General features: G+C 61.2%; 2 protein-coding genes across 5 annotated transcripts in view; one reads left to right on the top strand and one right to left on the bottom strand.

Moving 5' to 3' along the window:
- The window catches only part of RNF216 (ring finger protein 216), a 115539-nt gene extending 112173 nt beyond the window's left edge, over nucleotides 1–3366 (top strand). For all 4 annotated transcript variants that reach the window (XM_070414310.1, XM_070414312.1, XM_070414309.1 and 1 more), the window contains 2 exons: nucleotides 220–289; nucleotides 611–3366. In XM_070414310.1, the coding sequence (XP_070270411.1) occupies nucleotides 220–289; nucleotides 611–930 (390 nt within the window). In that variant the 3' untranslated portion in view covers nucleotides 931–3366. The remainder of the gene's footprint in view (nucleotides 1–219; nucleotides 290–610) is intronic.
- Nucleotides 3367–9302: 5936 nt separating this feature from the next.
- On the bottom strand, nucleotides 9303–17165 carry FSCN1 (fascin actin-bundling protein 1). The gene is made up of 5 exons (XM_070414308.1): nucleotides 16251–17165; nucleotides 11499–11655; nucleotides 11281–11402; nucleotides 10901–11068; nucleotides 9303–10522 (listed from the first exon to the last, which is right to left on the bottom strand). The coding sequence occupies exons 1-5, from the start codon at nucleotides 17080–17082 to the stop codon at nucleotides 10320–10322; spliced, it is 1482 nt and encodes a 493-aa protein (XP_070270409.1). The 5' UTR covers nucleotides 17083–17165; the 3' UTR covers nucleotides 9303–10319.
- Nucleotides 17166–21700: the final 4535 nt, after the last annotated feature.

Genomic DNA, 21700 nt, shown 5'->3' with positions numbered 1-21700 from the left:
CTGGGCCCAGCCCCAGGCCCCCTGCCCTGAACCCCTCCGTGGTGAAGGGATTCTCAGGGAGCTGGGAGTGAGTGACATGAAGGCCCACTGGTCAGCAGCAGATTTCTGGCTTCACCCCATTGCTGACCAGCGCTAACTGGCATCCCCGGTATCCCGGTGGGGCCTCCACACTGCATGCAGCTGCTGGAGAGCCAGCTTATCACCTTGTTGTTCTTCTAGGAAGATGATGAGAAGCTAATTGAGGAAATCCAGAAGGAAGCCGAAGAGGAACAGAAAAGAAAGAACGGAGGCAAGTGCTTCTCCCCCTTCCCCTCCACAGGCCCTGCCCGGCCAGGGACCACCCGGGAGTTCGGTCTCAGGTGGCTGTAGACACACTTCATCCCGTCCTGCTCCCTGTGGGAAGCCCGAGAGCTTAGATACAGTTTCAGCACCTCCTTGATGGCAGGCAGGTCCCAAGGGGTAGGTTGCAGCTTAAGAACAAGTAGCAGCCAAACCAGACTAAGGCAGTAGGCCCACCCTGAGGCCACAGAGCATGACATGGCTTCCTGTGAGGGCCTCCAGGCCCTGGCTCTAAAGGGGAGTCTCAGCTCAGCCTGTTTTCTCTCCTCAGAGAACACCTTCAAGCGCATCGGGCCCCCCTTGGAGAAGCCGCCAGAGAAAGTCCAGAGGATGGAAGCCCTGCCGAGGCCCGTCCCGCAGAACCTGCACCAGCCGCAGATCCCGGCCTACGCTTTCGTGCACCCCCCCTTCGCCCTACCCCCCGTCCGGCCCATGTTCAACAACTTCCCCCTCAACATGGGTCCCATCCCGGCACCCTACGTGCCGCCTCTGCCCAATATGCGGGTCAACTACGAGTTTGCCCCCGTCCACCTGCCCCTGGAGCACAACCTGCCCATGCACTTTGGCCCCCAGCCGCGCCATCGCTTCTGACACCCTCGCCCTGCCCCTCGGAGCCCCACTGAGCAGCGTGTGCAGGTGGGGCTTGGCTAGATCCCCCGTCCACCCCGCAGCCAGTGGCTGTGCCAGGCTCTCTAGGTAGGGATGATGGGCTTGACTCATAAAAGCATAGGCCGGTCTTCCCTCCCCTCCCTAGGAAGGGCCACTTCCCCTGGAAGAGTGACTGGCGGGCTAGTTCTTGCTGTCCAGAGCTCGGGGGCAGCCACACCCCCTTCCGAAGAGGTCTGCCATCCTAGCAGCCAGTGCAATGGCCCCTGGTGCAGGTGGTCACCTCTGCTCCGTTACCTCTCCCTGCAGAGAGAGACGGGGGAAGGTTTGCCTCCATCCCCTCGTCACCAGCCAACAGGTGTCTCGATGAGAAACCGCACAGGCCTTCCTCGCCACAGCTGTCAGGTTCCTAATAAAGCTGAAGCAACAAGTAGTGCCGTTCGGAGAGGTGAGAGTCGTGTCGCCCAGGCCAGTGCCGCAGCACCGCTTGCACTGGCGCCCCAGAGTGAGGCACTCAGAGCGGCTGGACCCCGTGAAGAGGGCAGAGCAGTGGCCACAGGCCCAAGAGCACCATACAAGGTGGGGAAGCTACAGACCATGTCCCCCACATCCAGAACCCCAGGGCGCCACCTTGGTGGCGGCTCAGAGGTCTGTCCTCTCCTCTCGGCCCGCTCAGGTGAGACCATCGTGCTGTGGGTTCTGTTCTGTGACTTACCTAAAATGTTCACATTTGCTACGTTGCATTTACTATTTTCCGTGGCCCACTAGTCTCCCGCAGTCCCTGGGAAGTCACTTTATCCCAGGTCAGGCAGCCGGACGGCCCTGAGACTCTGCCAAATGGAAGGCCTTTTGGGGGCAGCTATACTGGGTCTGGTGGTTCTCGCAGCAGCAGTTCCCGGGGAGCCTTCTCTGTCAGCAACCAGGTGGGAGCAGCTCCCCTGAGGCTCGGGGGGCGGTGGGTTTCTCCAGGGGGACAGAGGCCCCAGCTTGTGCTCAGTACCCGCCCAAGGTGCTGCCCCGCCAGGTGCCCGGCAGGCCTGACCGCTGCCCTGTCCTGAGGTTCCTTGATGCTCTGGGGTCCCTGCCCCAGCCGTGTGCAGAGCAGGGGCCTCCGCTGGGGCCAAGCCTGCCTGGCTCCCTGTGTTGGCCCAGTTTCCACTGCTGTGTCTGATGTCCGGGGGGTTCCCAGAAGTTCAGAGGGCACCACAGGCCTCAGAGAGGAGGGGGAGCCGACGACCCTCCCTGTCCCTGTTCCAGAGGCTGCGCCACCCAGGCCTGCTCACCACGGCAGGACTCGAGCAGCACTGCGTGTGGCCACCTGCTGCCTTCAGCCTCTCAGATGTGTTTCCAGAATTAGAATGGATAAGTGTGCTAGGCTGCCCCGTACTGCCCTTCCTCAGGAGAGGCTGTGCAGGCAGCCGGGCACCTGGGCATGAGGTGGGACCCATGAGGACAGGCCTGCATTGGTCCCCGCTGCCGGGGGCTGCCTGCACCTTGGTGCCAGCCTGAATGGCAGTGACAGGACCTAAGAAAGCATGTGCCCTCTGCTTTCTTCCCCAAAGGGGGGTCTCTGAGAACAGTGAGCCCCCAACAGACATCCCGCCCGTGGGAAGGGTGAGCCCATGCACTGCCCTGCCCCGCTAGTGACAGCGCTCACCCTGGCCTCCTAGACCTGAGTGGGTTCATTCCACCTCTGGCCCACAGCGGGCTATGTGGCTCCATGGAGGGCCTGGGGCAGGTAGCATGCGCCTGTCACTGCCAACCAGCAAGTCCCCAGGGACCTGGCATGCAACAAGCAGAGTAATGGTCCCCCCAGGCCAACCTGAGAACCTGTCCTTGGAGAATTCTGGTTATTGCTCACCCACCCTGCTCCCCAGGAGGCATTCCTGCCATTGGGGGCTCACGGGTCATGAGTTCAACCCTGCCTGACCCTCTAGACACCTCAGGGCCCTGGAGGCAGGACCTGGTTCCTGGGTCCTCAAGGAGCAGTCGTACTAGTGATGGGGTTTGGGGCTGAGATGGGGCCGTAATCATCTGACAAGCCAGTGAGTGGCTGCGAGGTGCAAGTGCCAGGAACCCACAGAGATCATCCCCTTTCTGGGGACCCAGCAGGAGGCTCAGTGGTGCCTGACACCTTCCCCTCTGGGCAGAGTGCTCCCCAGAGCCAGATACCGCCCAGCGACAGTCCCACTCCACTTGCCTTAAAACTGGAGAGAGGAATCTAGTATTTGCACTTCGCAAAGGATTTTAAAACTTAAAAGTGCATGACCTGTCACTTTATAAAAATAGCAGAAATGATTACTAAATGTTTTCTTTACTTTCTGGTAGTAAAAACATAAAATAATCCTGTTTTAACTACTATGTACAGAGCCTGTATCATATGTACCTTGGACTTTTGTAAATAAATGTTTGTGCACTCTCCCCACTGGTTTTGTTTGTTCGCATGGCCCCACTGCTCCCCGAAACCACAGGCTGCACCACGGGGTCCCCAGATTCCTGGGTGAGTGATCTAAGCACCACTCCACAGGGGTCCACAGGATCTGATCCCATTGCAGCAGCCGCTGGGGAGGAAGCTCTTCCCTCCCCTGCCCGGGAGAGAAGTGGCCCAGGTTGGGCACAAGTGGCTTATTTTTTGTTTTTTTTTTAGCATAAAATGTCCTTTGAGAAATTGTGGTCAGCCCCTCCTCCAGGCTGCTGCAGCAGGTGCTCCCTGAGAGCCACTTGCAGAAGCTCTGCCCCACCTCCCTGAAGGTTGGGTGAGAATGGGAGAAACCTCACCCTCTGAGTCCCGGAGACAAAAGCTGCAGAGCAGAGGGCGCCCGCCTGGCAGAGGAGCCCAGCGTTGGGTCCTGCCCTACGGCTGGAGGGCCTCCTCCCTCAGGCACAGCCTCTTCCCTGCCACTGGCCCCATCACGGCGCCTCCTGTTGGGTTCCAGGCTCCCACCTGCAGGAATCGGCCCCAAGTCCTGGAGGGCATTCTGGGCACAGGTGGGAGCTCAAAACTTTAATAAAACAGGGCTATCCCTCTCCTGCTGTTTGCAATATTTTATTGAGTGATTCTTTTATTTATTTATTTTTGTATGTCTGAAAAAAGTACAGCTGACCCTTGAGCAATGCAGTAAGGGGGCGCCAACCGCCACACAGTCGGAAACAGTCTCACTCCAGTCGCCCCTCATCACACGCCTGGATTCCCAGCGCCAGTGGCCCGTTGAACACGCAGGTTCAAACTGAGAGGGTCCATGGAAAGAAATCGGCGCATAGGTGGACCGCACCGTTCAAACCCGCGCTGGTGGAGGGTCACTTGTGTTCTGAGATAAATCCTCCCATGGGGTGCGTTTTAAAGTTACCTGTGCTGACTAGTCCTTGTTCCTGGGCATGTTGCACATTTGCAGCAATATCAGAGCCTCTACAGTTTCAATCATTTAACAACGGAGCCGGAGCTGCCATCCCGGAGGAACCACCTTGGTTACCTGAGGCCTCAAATCTTTGGAATTTTAAAATGGCTAAAATGACCTTTGGACTGGGCCTAGGGCGACACCGTGTCCCAAAGAATTGTGCAAAGATACAAGAAAGCAGATTCGCTTACCTGACCGGCAGCTGAAACTTGGGGACACTTCGTTAACATCACTGTTAGCTTGCCTGCACCTAAGCAACACCTTCCTTCTCTGGGTGACTGTCCCCTCCCCTTCTAAGTGCTCCTGCTTTGTCTCCTAATCCCAACACTCTCTGGGCTTCCGCCTGGATTAGTCATTCTTGCGTAGCTGTTCTCACTGATTTCAAATAGAGGCTGGTTGCCTCTCGCTTGGAAAGGCCGTTTTGGTTTTAAAGTAATGGCTCTTTTCCTAAACTGCTGCAATCTTTCTTCATCTACGTAACAGTCACACGTACCTGCTGGCATGCTGCAACTCCAGACCTGCACAGGGGCTCGGGCCTTTGTTCTTACAAAAATGATTTCAGTCCTTGCCCTGCAACCCGCTCTCTGCCTTCCTCTCCAGGTCTGTGGCTCTGAAATAGCTCTGATCTGTCCTTTCTAGGCCTTCTGTGAGATTTTTTTAAATCCTCCCCAAAGATATTTTTCCACTGATTTTTTTTAACATATATTTTGATTTTTTTACAGAGAGGAAGGGAGAGGGATAGAGAGTTAGAAACATCGATGAGAGAGAAACATCGATCAGCCGCATCCTGCACACTCCCCACTGGGGATGTGCCAGCAACCAAGGCACATGCCCTTGACCGGAATCGAACCTGGGACCCTTGAGTCCGCAGGCCGACGCTCTATCCACTGACCCAAACCGGCCAGGGCTCCACTGATTTTTTATAAGGTACTTCTTTTTATAAAGAGAGAGAGAAACAATGATGAGAGAGAATCATTGATCGGCTGCCTCCTGCACGCCCCCTACTGGGGATCCAGCCCACAACCTGGGCATGTGCCCTTGACCAGAATCAAACCCGGGACCCTTCAGTCAATCCATAGGCTGATGCTCTATCCAGAGCCAAACCGGCTAGGGGTTTTGTTTGTTTTTTAAGTGAATTAAATTTGTTGTTGTTGTTAATCCTCACCCAAGGATATTTTTCCATTGATTTTTTTAGAGAGAGTGGGAGAGGGAAAGACAAATAGCGATGTGAGAGAAACACATTGATTGCCCCCTGCACACGCCCTGAACAGGGCCTGGGCCGGAGAGTGGACGAAAGGGGCCACGTGCTAACCTGACAGCTCAGGGAAGGCCTGCATGGCGGTCTTGCAAACTCTAAGACCTAAAGTAACCACAAGGATGGTCTGAAATTAAACTTGAACTAAAAGCAGTTGTGATGGGTAGTCACCTCACCTCCTAGGCCGGTATCTTCCCTGGCAAGGTCACCTTTACCTAACTGAGCCAATTGTTTTTGCATCTACAATAACACACCCTTGAAATGTCGGGGTAACTTGTAACTTCCCTTTTTTCCGGACCCCCCAGGCCTGGGCGCCAGGACAGAGAGCATAAATTCCTTCATTGTTATTGTTACCATGTTAATTGTTGACTGTTACCCACCTAAGTGATGTGTCTATTATTTTACTTTTTATTCAGTCCTAGAGGTTTCCCCGCTTTGCTTTCTCGCGCCTCTCTAATCTATCACCAGTGGATTTCTTGTAACCCACCTACATCTCCTCCTTCGACTGCAGTGTATAAAAATAGGTGAGAAACGGCCATTCTCCGGAGCACTATCCCAATCCGTTTTGATATTGCTTCCCGGCAATTGTCGACAGTTTGGCTCAAATAAACTCACAAAAATTCTTTACAGGTTTGAATGTTTTTACATTAACAAGAGGAGCCTGCAACCAAGGTACGTGCCCTTGACCAGAATCAAACCCAGGACCCTTTGGTCCGCAGGCCGACACTCTATCCCAGCCGTGGGCAAACTACTGCCCGTTTGAAATGAATAAAACTAAAAAAAAAAAAAAAAGACCGTACCCTTTTATGTAATGATGTTTACTTTGAATTTATATTAGTTCACACAAACACTCCATCCATGCTTTTGTTCCGGCCCTCCCGTCCAGTTTAAGAACCCATTGTGGCCCTCGAGTCAAAAAGTTTGCCCACCCCTGCTCTATCCACTGGGCAAACTGGCTGGGGCCTGTGAGATTTCTGTGTGTAGAATGGCCACAAGTTACTCTGCATTCCCCACTGCGGGAATTCACATGCTTCCACATGCGCCCCACACACCTCCACCTGCACGAGAATCAGAGGATTGGGGGCATTTTGATGACGTTACTGAGTTCCTCCCTGCAAAGCCTCCCGAGAGCTGAGCGTGCTCTGCCCGCGGGCACCGGAGGGCTGCGCGCCGCCTGAGGCCCCCACCCTCCCCCCCCACCTCCTGGAGGCATCACCCATGTCTTCACCCCTTTCTCCAGCTCCAGCAGCTTCAGGTCAGGAGCACTTGTGATTGTAACGCCCCACAGTGTCCACCCTTACAAGTATCGCTTTTTAGATACACAGTTCCCACTTATAAATGTTTTAAAATTTTAAAACAGAGAAAAGTATAAAGAAAGAGGAGTGCTTCGTTGGATAAAGGTGACCACTGCTAGTCCTGGCCGGTGGCCCAGCTGGTCGGAGCGTCATCCCGTGAACCACACGGTAGCGGGTTTGGTTCAAGGTGAGCAGGCATTGATGTTCCCTCGCACCTCGCTCTCACCTCAGGTGAGGATTTAGTCTTAAAGTAACTGCTGGTAAGTTTTTTTTGCTGATAGTTTGAATGCATTTCCTTCCTGTGTGGTTTTTCCTATGATGATACAATACGTTTCACAAAACTGGGAAACCGGGTGTGCGGGCCTCATCCTCACGCAGCTCAGCGAGGCGGGTGTGAACTAGCTCCCGCCAGGCTCCCCAGCAGCCTTCTCAACATCCCTTTCTCGTCCGCGTCCGCCTCCCCACCCGCGTCTTCCCTCTCCCGCAGGGTTCAGGGGGCGAACCATTTTCTCTAGTCGCCTCCTCTCCATCAGCACATTGTGGCTTGGCCGTGAAGGTGCCCGTTAAAACCCTCAGGAGAGGGCGTGGGCCAGCAGTCTGTGGTCAGGGAAAGTCCGCCCAGGCTGTCCTGGGGTGTGGTATCCAGAATCTTCCCTGTGGGCTCTGCATGTGTGCAGACCCCCAGCTCTGCGCCTTCCCCACACCCATAACCGTGCCTTCCCGCTGCACAGCAGGTAATCCCAGCCTCGGCTGGGCTGCGGGCTGAGAATGAGATAGGCAAGTGCCGGCCTGGGCGGGCAGGTGAGGAGCGAGGGAGAAATGTGGGGCTCCCTTCTCGCTGCCCTTAAAACCCTCCCAGGGCCCGCTCAGCCCTTGAGCATCCGCAGGCTGTGGTCCCTCACCACTGCGGGCGGCTCCTTGGGGACAAAGTGCTTGTCCCCCTGACCTGCCTGGTGCGTCTGAGACTGCACCAGCCCCACACAGGACTCCTGAGCGTGGAGGCCACGCCCACGCCCTGCACACGGTGCACATCTGTCCACACACCTGAGCACACGCCACTGAGGGGCACCAGCCTGGGCTGGACCCTGGGAAGGCGCCGTTCAACTGGGCAGTGGGTTCCCTGCGCCTCCCCCATAAACCTGCGCCTCCTGCTCCCTCGGGGACCCACAGCCTCCCAACGCACAGGAGCCATTTCTGCAGAATTAACAGTAGTCAGTACCTGCCTCGGGGATGTAAGAGGGGACCCTGGGGACATCCCCGGACAGGCCATTCCTGCCCTTGGCACCGCAGGGAGCTACCTCACCCGCAGGATGTACAAGTGCCCGACTGGGGTCCCCACCCCAAACGAACCCCTTCCCGCCGTCCCGCACCCCCAGGCCTGGAACATGCAGCTGTTCCTTCCACGTCACTGAGCCGCTCCTGGCCTCCAGCCCGGCTTTAACGGGCGCGGGTTGGCCGCCAGGACACAGCTGGAGGCCCAGCATCCCTTTGTAGCCCCCATCTGCTCCTGTCAATCTCCAGACTCCCCCAGGGACCACCAATCACAGCGCAGGCATCTCAGTTTCGTCATCAGCAGCCAATCAGTGCTTCCGCTGACTGCTCCCGCATTGAAGTGGGAACCAGGCGGCTCCAGGCTGGCGGAGCCCCAAGTGCCCTCCCCTCCCTTCCCCCTCATCCCCCCTACACCCCCACCCCCCAACCCTGCACCGCACATCCCTGTCCCTGTCCCTCCTCAACCACCGCCTTATTGCACACGCACGTGTCACCCTGTTCCACACGGAAGGTTGTCTTGCTGCTTTGGCCCTCAGTAAGATGGGTACCCAGCACCCCCACCAAGGGGTGCCCTGGATTAAATGACAGAAGGGCCAGCCCAGAGTCATCTGCCAGGCGTCCCCGCTGCTGGCCACGTGGTGGTCACCGTGGCCTCAGGACCCAGGTCTCCCCTTACACCTGGAAACTACAGGTGGGAAAAGGCCTCTCTCCCACCCAGAGCTGGGCCAGGATCCTGCTGTGATGGAGGGACTCACCTGGTTGGCAAGCTGGGCCATCCAGCCCACCAGCCCAGGCCCTGTGCCACCAGACAGCCCGCTGGAAGGGGCCGGGGCCCCTTGGAACAGGCCCTCCTGCATCACTGAAGGGCCTGGCCCTTCGAGTTCCAGTCAAGGCCACCTGCCTGGGCGGGTGTGCTCACCTGGTTCGCTGTTGGCTTGATGGCTACGCTCTAAACGTGCAGGTGCAGGCCACCGCAAAGCCTCCTGCCCCGGCCTCAGGCCCCAGGCAGGACATGGAGGAACCAGGAAGTCAGACCCCATTGCAGGGACAGACCATCCCTTTGCAGGGTCCTCTGTCCCCGGAGGTGTCCTGGCCCGCCCCTCCCCGCGGCTCTCATCCGACACACACAGGCCGCCTCGGTGCTGGTTTTGTGTTATTTTATTTGCTCTTTCCAGTCTGAAGCTACTATCATGGGCATTTAGTTATACAAATGACACTTACAAAAAAATAAAAGACCAAGACACCCAGAGTGAGATGCATGGCGGACGGGGTGGGGGGCTGGCAGGGGTGCGGCTGGGAGCCCAGGGTCAGGGCTGGGTGTCTCCTCACAGGCTCCCAGCTGAGGGTGACACCCGGCTTCATCCCACCCCGAGACCCAGAATCCAGTCAGACAAGGAGCACCAATATGCTGGCTGGAGGCTCTGGCTGGGGGGCAGGAGGGCAGGGGGGCAGGGCCAGTGAGCACCCCTGGGAGGTGGAGGCAGGTTCTGGGTTTGGGGAGGTGCCCTCCCTGCCCCACCACTAGCGAGAGCAGAGGCACCAAGGCCTGGAGATGCTGCCCGAGGCTTGCCTGCGCCACCTCCAACAATGACATTTTATTAAAAAAAAAAATACTGATTTGGTCATTTTCTGCTTCCAGTTTGGCCAGGGTGAGAGAGACAAGGGCAGGGTCCCCGGAGCACAGGGGACGTGCAGGGCAGGGCAGTCCTCTCCGTGCGGAGGGGACAGGTGACGGGCACTCTGGTTCAGCCCCCGGCCCTGCAGGCGCTCCTCCCGAGGGGCCACCGAAGGGCTTGGGGCAAGGGCCCCGCCCCTGGGGAGTTGGGGGGAACCTCGGCTGGGGGGAGGGGCAGGAGATTCCAGTTAAACCCCCCGCACACCAGGGCTCTAGCCCCCACTGCTCCTCAGCCACTTTGGGGAAATAAGGCTCAGAGTTGTCTGAGGTCAGAAGAGGTGCCAGCCTCGCCCACAGCAGAGAGGGCGGAGGGTCCCCAGTCCTGCTAAGGGCCAGGCCGCAGCGCTGACCGCCCGGGAGAGGCCACGCAGGGCAGCAGGGGGGACACCGTAGGAAAGGCAAGGGGCTCGCCACCCTGGCGGCGCCACCTGGAGAGGAATTAGCGGGCGGGGAGTGGGGGGACGGGGGTGCGGGGGCGGGGCCTAGTACTCCCACAGTGTGGCAGGGTCGATGGTCTCCGCACAGGCCTTCAGGACCCCCGCGTGGTCCCCCTTCAGGTAGCGCCCGCCCACCTTGATGGCCACCTTGTTGTAGTCGCAGAACTCAAAGAAGAAGTCGACAGGGGTGTCACTGCTGCTGGTGACCAAGGAGTCACTGCCCAGCGCCCAGTACTTGCCTGTAGAGTCTGGGGGGAGGAGGAGACCCTGTCAGGCCCCGTTCTGTTCCCCACCCTGCACTCTCCGCTTCCACCCAAGCCTCCCTCGCACCCATCCAGGGTTTTGGTCCCATAACTCAGGGTGCGTCCTCCCCTGCCCATCCTTTCCGGAACCTGGCTCCTCCTGCCCCATCCGGTCCGGGGGGGGCTGGGAAGTCTCCCTCCGATCCAGGGTCACCAGTGGCCTCAAGACATTTGCCCTCTGGAGCTTGGAATGGCCCAAGCCCAGTCACAGGGAGGCCAGGCTGAGCCCCAGAGACAGCGCCTCGGACGGGGTGGAGGAGGACAACGACTCTCCTCGGCCCGGACACTGGGGCCCACCCAGCAACCGCCCCCAGGAGAACCTGCCTTTGATGTTGTAGGCGCCGTCATTGAACTCGAGCTGGAAGACGTCATAGTTGGAGCGGTTGGCGTCCAGGGTGCCCGTGACCTTGCGGCAGCCGATGAAGCCGTGCTCCCCGCGGAACACGATGATGGGGCGGTTGATCAGCTTCATGAGGAAGAGCTCCGTGTCCCCTGGCCCAGGAAGGAGGGGCGTGAGCTCATGCGGGTGTGGCTGGGACGCTCAGAGAGTGGGAACCTGGGGTGGCCCTGCAGCCAGCCCTGGGGGTGAGGCTGGCAGGGAGTTTGGGGGACGCCCAGCACAGGGCAGGCCTCAGGGGTGTTGGTGAGTGACCACCGGTTGCACCCCACAGGGAGGGGGGTCTGGGGCACCCTCAGGCAGCTACCTGCTGTCTCCACCGAGGCGGCCAGCTGCCCGTTCTTCTTGGCCGTCACAAACTTGCCATTGGACGCGCGCAGTGTGATCCGCCGATCGCGCCACTCGATGTCAAAGTAGCAGCTGGCACTCCTGGGGGAGGCGGGACAGTCAGGTGGAGCCCCAGGCCCGGTCCCCCAGGAAGGGCCGCTGCGAGCGCGGGCAGTGACGGGCGGCCCGGGCACTTACTTGGCGGAGGCGGTGGACTGCACGCCCCCGGTGGCCGTCAGCGTCCAGTACTTGCCCGTGTGGGTGCGGAAGGCGCACTTTTTGGTGTCGCGGTCGATCTCCAGTTGGAAAGTCTCCTGGTCAGTCTCTTCGTCCTGATTGGCCGACAGGTCCATACCTGCGGGGAGAGCCTCCAGCTGGTACCCACGCCTGCCCTCCTCCCACCAACGCCGGGGGCACCGAACCGCAAGGACAGAGCCGGGCAAGCCGGCTGCATCCTGTCCGTGTCACTTTCTCTGACAACAGAACCGACACCTTCCGGCAAACCAACTAGAAAGACATTCCGGAGCCGATCGGAAACCGTCCCATGGCCCTCGATGAGATATGAAGGGTTAATTGTTCATCATTTGGTGGTTAAGGCCTCATTTTACAAACGTTTCAAGATGAAATGCCCTGATGCTGGGGATCTGCTTTAAAAACAACCAAAAATCATGACGATGCGAACAGAGGGGCAGAGGACAGAGGGAGAGGGTGGCGGTGCCGCTCCTGGGGGGCCGGTGGCCAAGGCCACGCCCTCCTTCCCCAGACTGGAACCTGAGGCTGACTCTCAGGAAGTTAGGGAGCTCGCACACGCGTAAACACGAAGCCACACATCTTCCCAAGCTCCCCGCAGCACTGGGACCCTGGCCTCCCTGCGGACACTACGCCCCCTGAACATCTCGATTTCCATATGATCTGCATCGTTTTGCATTTGTCCCAACAGAACAAATTCACATCCCCAGGCGCCCTGGGCTCTAAGAACCGCAGCCACAGGAGTCTGCCCAGGGCTCAGGGTGTTACCTTTGGGCCTTGATGCCTTTATTGAAGTCAGGACCATGGTGATGGGTGTCCCTTCAGACCAGGAACCTGGGGGCTGGCGGGGCCGGGGTCTGAGCGCACCTCCCGGGGACCCACCCTTAGGTCTCCAGCCGCCACTCCGAGGGCCTGAAAGGTGTCCACCCCTTCTCAACCCAATGACATGCCCCACACCAGCACCAATGGGTGGGGACCTTCACAGCACCAATGAGGCAGGGAGGTGGTGTCCTTGACCAAGGTCACCCAGAGGGAAAGTACTGGGCCCTGGCGGCTCTACGAGGGAAGGTGGGCACTCAGGCTCCTGCCGGGCCCTCTGCCCTCCGCTCTGTGGACAGTGGGTGTGGGCACACGTGGGCTCGGGCCACGGAGTGGTCACTGCATCCTCCTTCCTAGAGGAACAAAGGGAGGCTCGGCCGTGCACATTCCACGCCCAGGGCCGTGCCCGCCATCTGCTCCCCACTCAGACCCCACACCCGGGGTGACCAGGTTTGATGAAAAGGCCCAGGCCCGCCAGCGAGGGCCCCAGAGCGGGGCCAGGCGGGCGCCGTGGGGAACACCTCGTCTCCGCCTCAGCTGCGCTCTGCCTGGCAGAGGGCCCGCCTCCATTCTGCCGGAGGTTGAGAGGGTTTGGGGCCTGGTGCCACGTAGACACCAGGTCTTCCAACCCCAACAGGAAGGGGTGGGGGAAGGGGGGCTACCGCCCCTCCGCGATCCAGCAAGGCCCCTCCCGGCTCCAAGGCCAGGCCCAGGCAAGGAAAGGCCCCTCTTGGCCTTGGAGTCTCTAATTGGAGCTGGGTTGCCATGGAAACAGGGTTTTCTTTGGGATTTTTCTTTACATCAACAGCAGCATAGAAAACCTGAGTCATAGGCCATAGGAGCCCTGGCGAGGCAGGGTATGGGGCTCCATGGAGCCCATGGGCACACCCACCCCCTTCCTCCAGAGCCCCAGACACCTGGGTCCCCCACCCCCTCCCTGCCTGACACCACCCTGGCCCCCACCCCCACCCCCTCCAGCCTTAGCGGTTCTCAAACTCCCAGGGAACTCCCCCAATCTCACTCAGTTTAGGGGAGGGGTTTGGAAGCATCCTGGCCCCATCCCCCCGCCCCTCCCCTCCCTTCCCTTCTTTCTGGTCACTCCTGCCGATACCTGAGCACTTCAAATGCCTCCTCCACCCTGGCTCAAGCCATCCCTGGGCCTGACATGCCCCACCTTGTGAGAACTCTTCTACATCCTGCAAAGCCCTCCTCAGCCAGCCAGCCTCGCCTCTGAGCGGCTGGGACCAGGCACTTCCTTAGCGCGGAGTCCCCAGGCGCAGCGGGCAGCCGCAAGGAGGCTGCGGGTCCAGCTGAAAATGAGGCACTGCCCAGGGTTTGGCTGGAGCCCAGGGCAGGTGAGGCTCCCAAGGAGAGGGCCCTTGCCACCCTCCACCCCTGCCCAAGCCACGTCCTCACCTGTGATCACAGCCACATGGCTCCCCAGGACCTGGGATAGACGCATGCCACCTGCCAGGCCCCCACTCCCTGGTGGCAAACCCTGCCCCGAACTGTGATATAAAGGCTGGCTGACAATGTGCGCAGGGCAGCCTGGAGCCAGCCCTACAGATGGGGACACTGAGGCAGGAGAGCAGGCTGCAGCTTCCGTGGGAGCACCCCACCCCCACCAGGCAGCTGAAGGCCTGGGGATGATTCACATCCCTCAGCCACCAGCCCAGGATCCTCCTCCTTCCTGGCTGCCTTTCCATGTGTGCTTGTGTGCATGTGTGCGTGTGTGTGTGTGTGTGTGTGTGTGTATGTCGGGCGCTGCCTCCTTGCCACGCAGGCCTGTCCAAAATGGCCTCTGCAGACACCCCCACCCCCGATGCCAGCGCTGGGTCCTTTGGTCCTCCTCACCCGCCCCCAAAGACCCAGGGTCAGCTCACGTGAGAACAGGATTAAGACCCCAAGATCTGAAGCCGACAGAGCCCCAATAGCAGGCCCCAAAGCCCCCACCCCCAGTTCCATGTTCCCCTAAACTCACAGATGAGCCAACACACCTCTCTTGGCCCAAGTTCCAATTGCTTCGCCCCATCAGCCTGAATCACATCATGACACCCCAGGGAGCTTTCCTAGAGGAGCGGGCATCTGTCCAGGCTGGCCCGTGGCTGCCACAGCAAGCTCAGCTGGGCTTTCGGCCCTTCCCTGCCCCGGGGCCTTTGCACAGGCTGTGCTGCAACACCGGGCCACACACCTGAGCTACCTTGTACGCAGCCTTCAGGGCAGCCCAAGCGCCTGTCTCAGAAAGCCCCCCCCCCCCAAATATAATCTGGAATCCTGATATACTTCCTGGACCCCAGGCCTCTGCCTGCCCTCTGGGATGCTGGTGTCTCCCCGTGAGAGCATCAGCCCCCAGGGAACAGTCCACCACATGCCCACTTGCTCACCACTCAGGCCTCAGCCTGTCTCACTTGTCAGGGGCTCATTGTCTGCTGAACAAGTGGGAGACCTGCCCCACCCAGCGCAGTGAGAACAGACGGGAAGCCACGTGTGCCCGAGGCTGGGCGGCAGGGGGTGCAGATAAGAGCCCACTCTAGAGTCAAAAAGACCCAGTTCTGCAGCCTCTTCCCAGTTGTGGGCAGGCAGCAGGCCTCACCTCTCCGGGCCTCACCCACCCCCAGGGGGGAGGGCAGGAGTGGCCGGCGGCAGGAAGGCAGCCCCGCAGGAGGGGGCACTGGCTGGGCTCCACCCAGCTACTCCATCCGGGGGAGCAAGACCCCTCAGGTCCCTCCAGTGGGGCCTCTGCTGCCAGGAACCAACGCCTTCTTCACCGAAGGGGCAGGGACGCCAGAAGGGGGGGATCTGAGGAGGGAAGGGGGGATCTGAGGAGGGAAGGAGGGGATCTGAGGAGGAAAGGGGGGGCTCACTTCTGGTTAGGAAACGGCCCGGTCAGCGGGAGGCCCCGGGGGAGGAAGCAGGGACCTGCAGCCAGTTGCAGGCCGGGGTCTCGGGTGGGTTCCCTCGGGGGTGGGGGCTGCCAGCGGGCTCCGGGCTGGCGCTCAGCTGCCCTCGGACGACCACGGAGCAGTGCGCCCCAGCCCGGAGAAGCCCAGGGCGCAGGGCGGGGTGCCTGGCGGGCCGCGGGGCGTGGGGGAAGTGCTCCGCAGGGGGGACCCGCAGAAAGCGGACTCCCCTCCCCCGCCGGCGCATCTGGTTTTCCCATCTGCAGAGGCCGAGCAGGACAAAGGGGGCGAGGGAGGTCCCTGCCGAGGAGCCCGCCCCCCTGTTCACAAAGGCCGCGGCCTCGAGCGAGGGCAGGCGCAGGAGGAGGGCGGGGGGAAGGGCAGACCCCGGGGGCCTCACACCAGCGGAGGCCGACCCCTCCCGACCGCAGGAGGTGGAGAAAGGCCGGGAGGGCGGGGAGGCGGAGAGCACCCCGCGGAGATGAAAGCCTTCCCTCCCGCCCTCGAAAGGCGGCCCGAGGGGGTCGGGGGCGCTAGCGGGCGTGTGACGACCCTCGCCTCCGCCCTTGAGCTAAAGGTCCGCTGACCCGAGGAGGGGGTCGAGGAAATGGGCGAGGGGTGTCCCCTCCCCAAGGCTGGGCCGGCCGATCCGAGGGATCAGCGCGCGTGGGGAGAACCCGGATTGGGCCGGGGGGTCGGAGAATGGCACCCGGGGCGGCGCAAACCAGGGGCCAGGGTGGGGGTGGTGCGGCGGCGCGCGGAGCTGGGCAAAGCCCCACCCCTCGCCCCCTCCTTCGGGCCGGAGCGCCAGTCCCCGGGCGGGACGCGGCGGCCGGGGCGCCTAGTGGGGGCGCACCGGGCAGCGCTCGGGACTGCGGCGGCGCCGCAGGAGAGAAAGGGCGGGAGGCTGGGAGGCCCGGGTTGGGGTGCGCTTTGTGCAGGGACGGGGGTGGGGGGCGGCGGGGGCGGCGTCCCCACTCACCCTGGCGCGTGGACACGTTCCTCTCGTTGGCGGCCTGCAGCACGACCTGGGCGCAGCTCTGCTCCAGGGCGAAGAGCTCGTCCTTGCCCACCTTGGTGGCCTTGCCCGCCTTGAGCGTGCCGCTGGGCCCCGACGGCGCCAGGTAGCGGCCCTCGCAGTCGCGGAAGGCCACCTTCCCGGAGCGGAATTCGAGCGTGTAGCCCGTGGCGGGCTCGGGGCGCGCCACCAGGCGGCCGTCGTGGCGCAGGAAGCGGTGGTCGGCGGTCTGCACGCTGTAGCGCTGGTCCTGGAAGGCCAGCGTGATGAGCGAGTCGACGCCCCAGGGCACGTCGCGGTCCACGGCGATCTCGTCCGCCGGCCGCGCGCTCAGGTGCGCGTAGCGCTTGCGGGTCAGGCTGTAGATGTTGACCTGCGGGTGCATGGCGATGTGCACGCTCCACTTCTCGGCCGGCGACACGGTCTGCGCGAAGCACGACAGGCGGTCCTCGGTGCCGCCGAAGTAGCGCCGGTGCGCCTCGGACTGCAGCGACCAGCGGCCGTCGTCGTGCGCCACGATCAGGAAGCGGCAGTCGGCGCCCGGCGCCTCGCGCTCGCAGGTCACGTTGCCGTCCTTGTCCGCCGCCAGGTAGCGGCCCAGGTGGCTACGCAGGCACACGGCCGCGCTGCCCGCCTCGTCGGGCGGCTGCTCCAGCGTCCAGATCTGCTTCTTCTTCAGGCTGCTGGCCGACGCGTTCACCTTGAACCCGAACGCCTCGGCCGTCAGGTACTTGTTGCCGCAGTTGATGAGGCCGAACTGGATCTGCACGGCCTCGGCCGTGCCGTTGGCGGTCATGGTGGCGGCGGGCGGCAGGCCCCGGCGCGGCGCGGCCCGGCGGTCGGTGGCGGGTCCCCGCGGCAGCGCCCGGCTCTTTGTTCCCGACCGCGGTCCCGCGCGCTCCGCCGCAGCGCTGCACAAAGCCGCCCGCGCCCCGGCCCCTTTATAGGCGGGTGACGTCACGCCGCCAGGCCCCGCCCCCTCGCTGCGGGGCTCGGCGTGGGAGGGGGCTCGCGGCCGCGGGAGCCGGCTCTGCAGCTCCGGGGCCCCGGGGGCGCGGGTGGCGGGCCCGGCTCGCCGTGTCCCCTCCTCCTGCCCCGCGGGCCTCTGTGGCCCCCCACCTCGGCCGCCATCCTTCCCCCCAATGCCCGGGCCCCCGCAGCGCCGCAGACTCAGGACTCGCTCAGAGCCCAGACCCCTCGGAGGCCCCGACCCCAAGCCTAGCGGGGTGGAAGCTCGGGCCAGGTTTGAGGTTGTGGGGAGACGCTGGACGGGGTGGAGGCGGCCCGGAGGCTGCTTGGAGGAGGTGGCCTTGGAGCAGAGCCTTGAAGGAGCCGCCAGAAGCCCCTGCGAGGGCCTGTGGGTCCTAGGGTGGAGGGCGGGCGGGCCAGGAGCTGGGGAGGGGTCTGCAGACCCCAACTCACCCAGCCCTGGCCTTGCAGTCAGGCCCTCCAGCGAGGGGGGTGGGGTTCCCCGAGGCCTCGCTCCGGGGACACTGCCTTGAAGACCAGCTCCCAGTGGCCCCGGCACCACCCAGCCTGGCCGCCCCAATAGGTGTCCGTGGCAGTGGCCAGCAGCAGCCGCGGGTTGTGGCCTCCGGGGCAGTGGGTGAGCAGTGTGGCCTCTTACTGGGCGGGGCAGCCCTGAAGGTCTGAGCCCAGTCCCGCCTCTCGGGCCAGTGTGCCTTCCATTTCATACCCGAGACCCCCACGTCAGAGGCCGTCAGAGGACGCGGAGCCAGCACAGGGAGGGGTGACACCCTCCTCCTCCAGGACCCCAACTCTCCACCCTCCAAAGGGGACTCCCTGCAGCCCGCGCCTCACCCGGTCCAGGAGCACTTCCCTTTTCCCAGCCTCCCCGAAGGGCAAGGCCTTTGCCGGGACATTCCCCACATGCCAGCCAGGCCCCTGGAATGCCAGTGTGACCACAGGCTGCCCACGAGGTCTCAGGCGAAAGCAGAGGGCACTGCACTGGTCTTCTGAGAACCCCAGGAACCCCCTCCAGGGTGTTTTCTCCTCCAGGGGCAGGAGGTGTGACCTTCTCAGCTTTGTGGGTTTATTGGCAGGGCCTGGGCCCCCGTGGGCACCCCCATAGCATCCCTCCCACAAAGCACACCCTCTGGATCCTGGGAAATCACGTTGAAACTCAGGATCTCACTGGCTGTGTGACTTTGGCAAGTTACTTAACCTCTCTGAGCCTCCGTTTCTCCTTTTGTAGAAGAGATATAAATCCCCACTCAGCTGGGCAGAGCGTCCCTGAGGCCTCTCAGACACTGGCTCTGACCACTCTCAGGACCCAGGAAGACCTCGTGCGGGAGACCCCGAGCATCTGGCCGCTACCAGGCTCAGAGGTGAGGGGGCTGAGTAACAGCAGGCATTTAGGGACGGCTGTGGGGTGCCAGACTGGGTGTTGGCGGCATGGCTGGAGAGTGCCGCGAGCCAGATTGTTTCCAAATAGACAGTACGTTCACGTAGTTCAGTGGTTCTCAACCTTCCTAATGCTGTGACCCTTTCAGACCCCCAATTTCATTGTTACAAATTGAACATAATTAAAGCATAGTGATTAATCACAAAAACAATATGTAATTATATATGTGTTTTCCGATGGTCTTAGGCAACCCCTGTGAAAGGGTCGTTCAACCCCCCCCCAAAAAAGGGGGGGTCACGACCCACAGGTTGAGAACCGCTGACGTAGTTCGAAACTCCAAGACTGTAAAAAGGCCTTCATTCCCCCTCCCCATTCCCACGCCACCGCCTCGGTACCGCTGTTACACTTGTTTTTTGTGTTTTTCTTTCTTTACACAAACACAAGCAAGCGTGGCTCTGTTTCTTATTCTTATCTTTCTTCTCTCCATTTTAAACAGTATTTCCACCTGCTTTTATTACCTGGTGTGTCTTCGCACAGTTTTTCAGTGCGTAAGCGGCTTCCTTGTTCTTTTTCACGGCTGCGTAATATTCCGCTGCCCGCCGGGCCGGGTTCATTTACTGCCCCATGTGCGTTGACACTTGGGTGGCTGCTGCTGATGTCCTGCCTTGGCCAGAACACCCCCCCCCCCCCAACAGTGAAACCCTCAACCACAAACCAATGCTCTCTGTGCTTCCCTCTGCCCAGCCGTGGCCCATGCGCCACATAAAAACCTAAAGCTGCCCAGTCTTACTTGAAGGCCTTTGGTGATGGGGCGCTCACTGTGCTCTGTCCGTGGCCGTTAAGTGCCAAGGCCACCTGGCTCGGCCCCCGTCCTTGGCGTTGTGCCAGGATCACCTTGAGATTTCCTGTGGGACAGCCCTGCTCACCTGCAGTGGGCACGGAATTCTCCGAGGCGGCCCCGCTGGAGAGAGGGGGGCTCCGTCTCCAAGGCTCAGGAAACTGGCCTCAGAGCTGGCTGATCAGCCCTTCCCGGTGGCCTCATTTCCCTCCCAGACCAGGCAGCAGGCTGCCCAGTGGCCAGCCCAGGAGCGGCTCGGCCTGGCCGCCGCCACGCCCTGGTTCCAGGGCGGCTCAGGTGCTGCCTTGGCTCCTGTGGGGCCGGAACAATAGCGTTGGTGTCCCTCCTCCCCAGAGGGACCCGAGGCGGGGCCTGCAGACGGGACCGTGTGGCCTCGCCGGACACGGAAGTGTCCAGTGTCACGGAGACTTGGGGAAGGCAAGGAGGGAACCCGGGTGGTGCAGACAGGCAGTTTCCTGATTGATTGATTGATTGATTGACAGCTACATAGGCGATATTGATAGGTACTTAGATATAGAAAGGCAAAGCTCTGTTTCTGAAGATTTCTGTTTTGTTTTTTCGGCTTTGGCTTGGGTGTTTTTGCTGTGCATCTTGCTCCCATGCCTTGGCCATTCGTCCCAGTGACCCCCTGTCACCATGGCTACTTCCGCCCCATTCTTCTCGGGGCCTGTGGGTTCCTGCTGTGCTTCCGACCTGATCCTGGGGCGAGGGCTGTGGGCCCAGCGGGGGCCTCTCACCTGGGCCTCCTCTCCCAAATCACTGGCAACCAGGAGAATTGCAGGCGCTGTGCAGGGGCCATATCCACTTGCGCTTCCCACAAACCTCCCTCACCCTGTTCCCAGATGAGGAGACGGAGAGAAGAAACAGGAGGAAGCAGATGGCGCACCTGGGGGAGGGGGAGCAACTGCCTGATGGGAGGTTCCTTCGGGGCAGGGATGTTTGCGGTAGATGTGACCGCACAGCGCTGTGGAGGTGCTAAACGCTACAGAACCGTGCACTTGGAAATAGTTCGCTTTATGTCATGTGAATTTTACCATAATTAAAAATCGCTCTATCTCGAAGAAGAGGAAAAGGAATGCAACTACATTCCCCGCTGGGAGTGATCGAAGCAGGACTGGAACCCCGGCCTTCAGCTGTCGACTGTGTGCTCACAGCCCAACCAGACGTGGCTGGCGAGCTGGGGCGGCTGCTGTGGCTGCCCCCCTCTCTCAGGCACCTTCCTGAGTCTCCGGCCGGGGTGTCCGACACCTGCTCCTTCCTGGGCCCCCTCACACCAGCTCTGAGGCTCACGCTGGCTCTGCCTCTCAGTGTCCCCGCGAGACGCCCGCACCCTCGCCCGCACCTGTCTCCGTGGGCCCCTCGCAGCCTCTGTCTCTGAGAGCGTGACGTCGTCCTGGGTGCTTCTTGCCAGCATCCCTCAGAGGCTGTGTGGAGCGCGTCCTCTCCGCTCCGAGCCTCAGTTTCCCTTTTCTGCAAGGGAGACAAGCTCCGCGCAGGTCAGCGTGAGGGGCCAGAGCGTTAGCCACGTCCCAGCTGCACAGACGTCCTCGCTCAGTCCCCCATAACGACGGCCCGGGCCCGGGCCTGTGAATGGGTCTTTGTGGTCTTGCTGCCTCCGCGGTGCCCTCAGCGCAGCCTGGTACAGCCTGTGCCCCTTGCGGGAGCCCCACGTGGGAAGAGCGGAGTCCAGGGTGGATCCTGGCAGGCCCGGCTCCCTGCTGCCCGCGGGGCCTGCCAGCTGTGCCATCCAGGCCACACCCATCACCCCATCTCTGCAGGCATCCCTGCCAATCACTGGCTTCAGAGTCTTCGGTTACAAATAGGGAAACTGAGGCATGGATAGACCAGAGGCTCTGGCCGAGCTTTAAGGAGAGACGTGCAGTTTTCAGGACCCAGGCTCATGGCTCTCATCAGATTTGCCAGGAGATTTGTGACCCTCACCCCTGTCCCTAAACTGTAGCCCCTCAAAGGCAGGAACCAAGCCTGAGGGGCCCCCATGATGAGCTATTGTCTTGGGGGGGGGACCTCAGAGTTACCATGAGCTCCAGGAGGGCCTCCTGGAGGAGGCGGTGCTCTGCTGGGGGAACAGGAGCTCAGCGGGGTGGAGTCGGCTCCGCCGGAGCAAAGGGGTGCCATCTGGCCTGCCCTGTGGCTGTTACTCAAAATCCCTGTGACCCCAGAAATCCTTTC

The sequence above is a fragment of the Myotis yumanensis genome, unplaced genomic scaffold (assembly GCF_028538775.1).
Source record: "Myotis yumanensis isolate MYYU_CA2020_CCGP unplaced genomic scaffold, mMyoYum1.0.hap1 SCAF_5, whole genome shotgun sequence".
In the NCBI taxonomy this organism is placed as follows: Eukaryota; Metazoa; Chordata; class Mammalia; order Chiroptera; family Vespertilionidae; genus Myotis; species Myotis yumanensis.
This window is presented reverse-complemented; position numbering and strand designations above follow the sequence as displayed.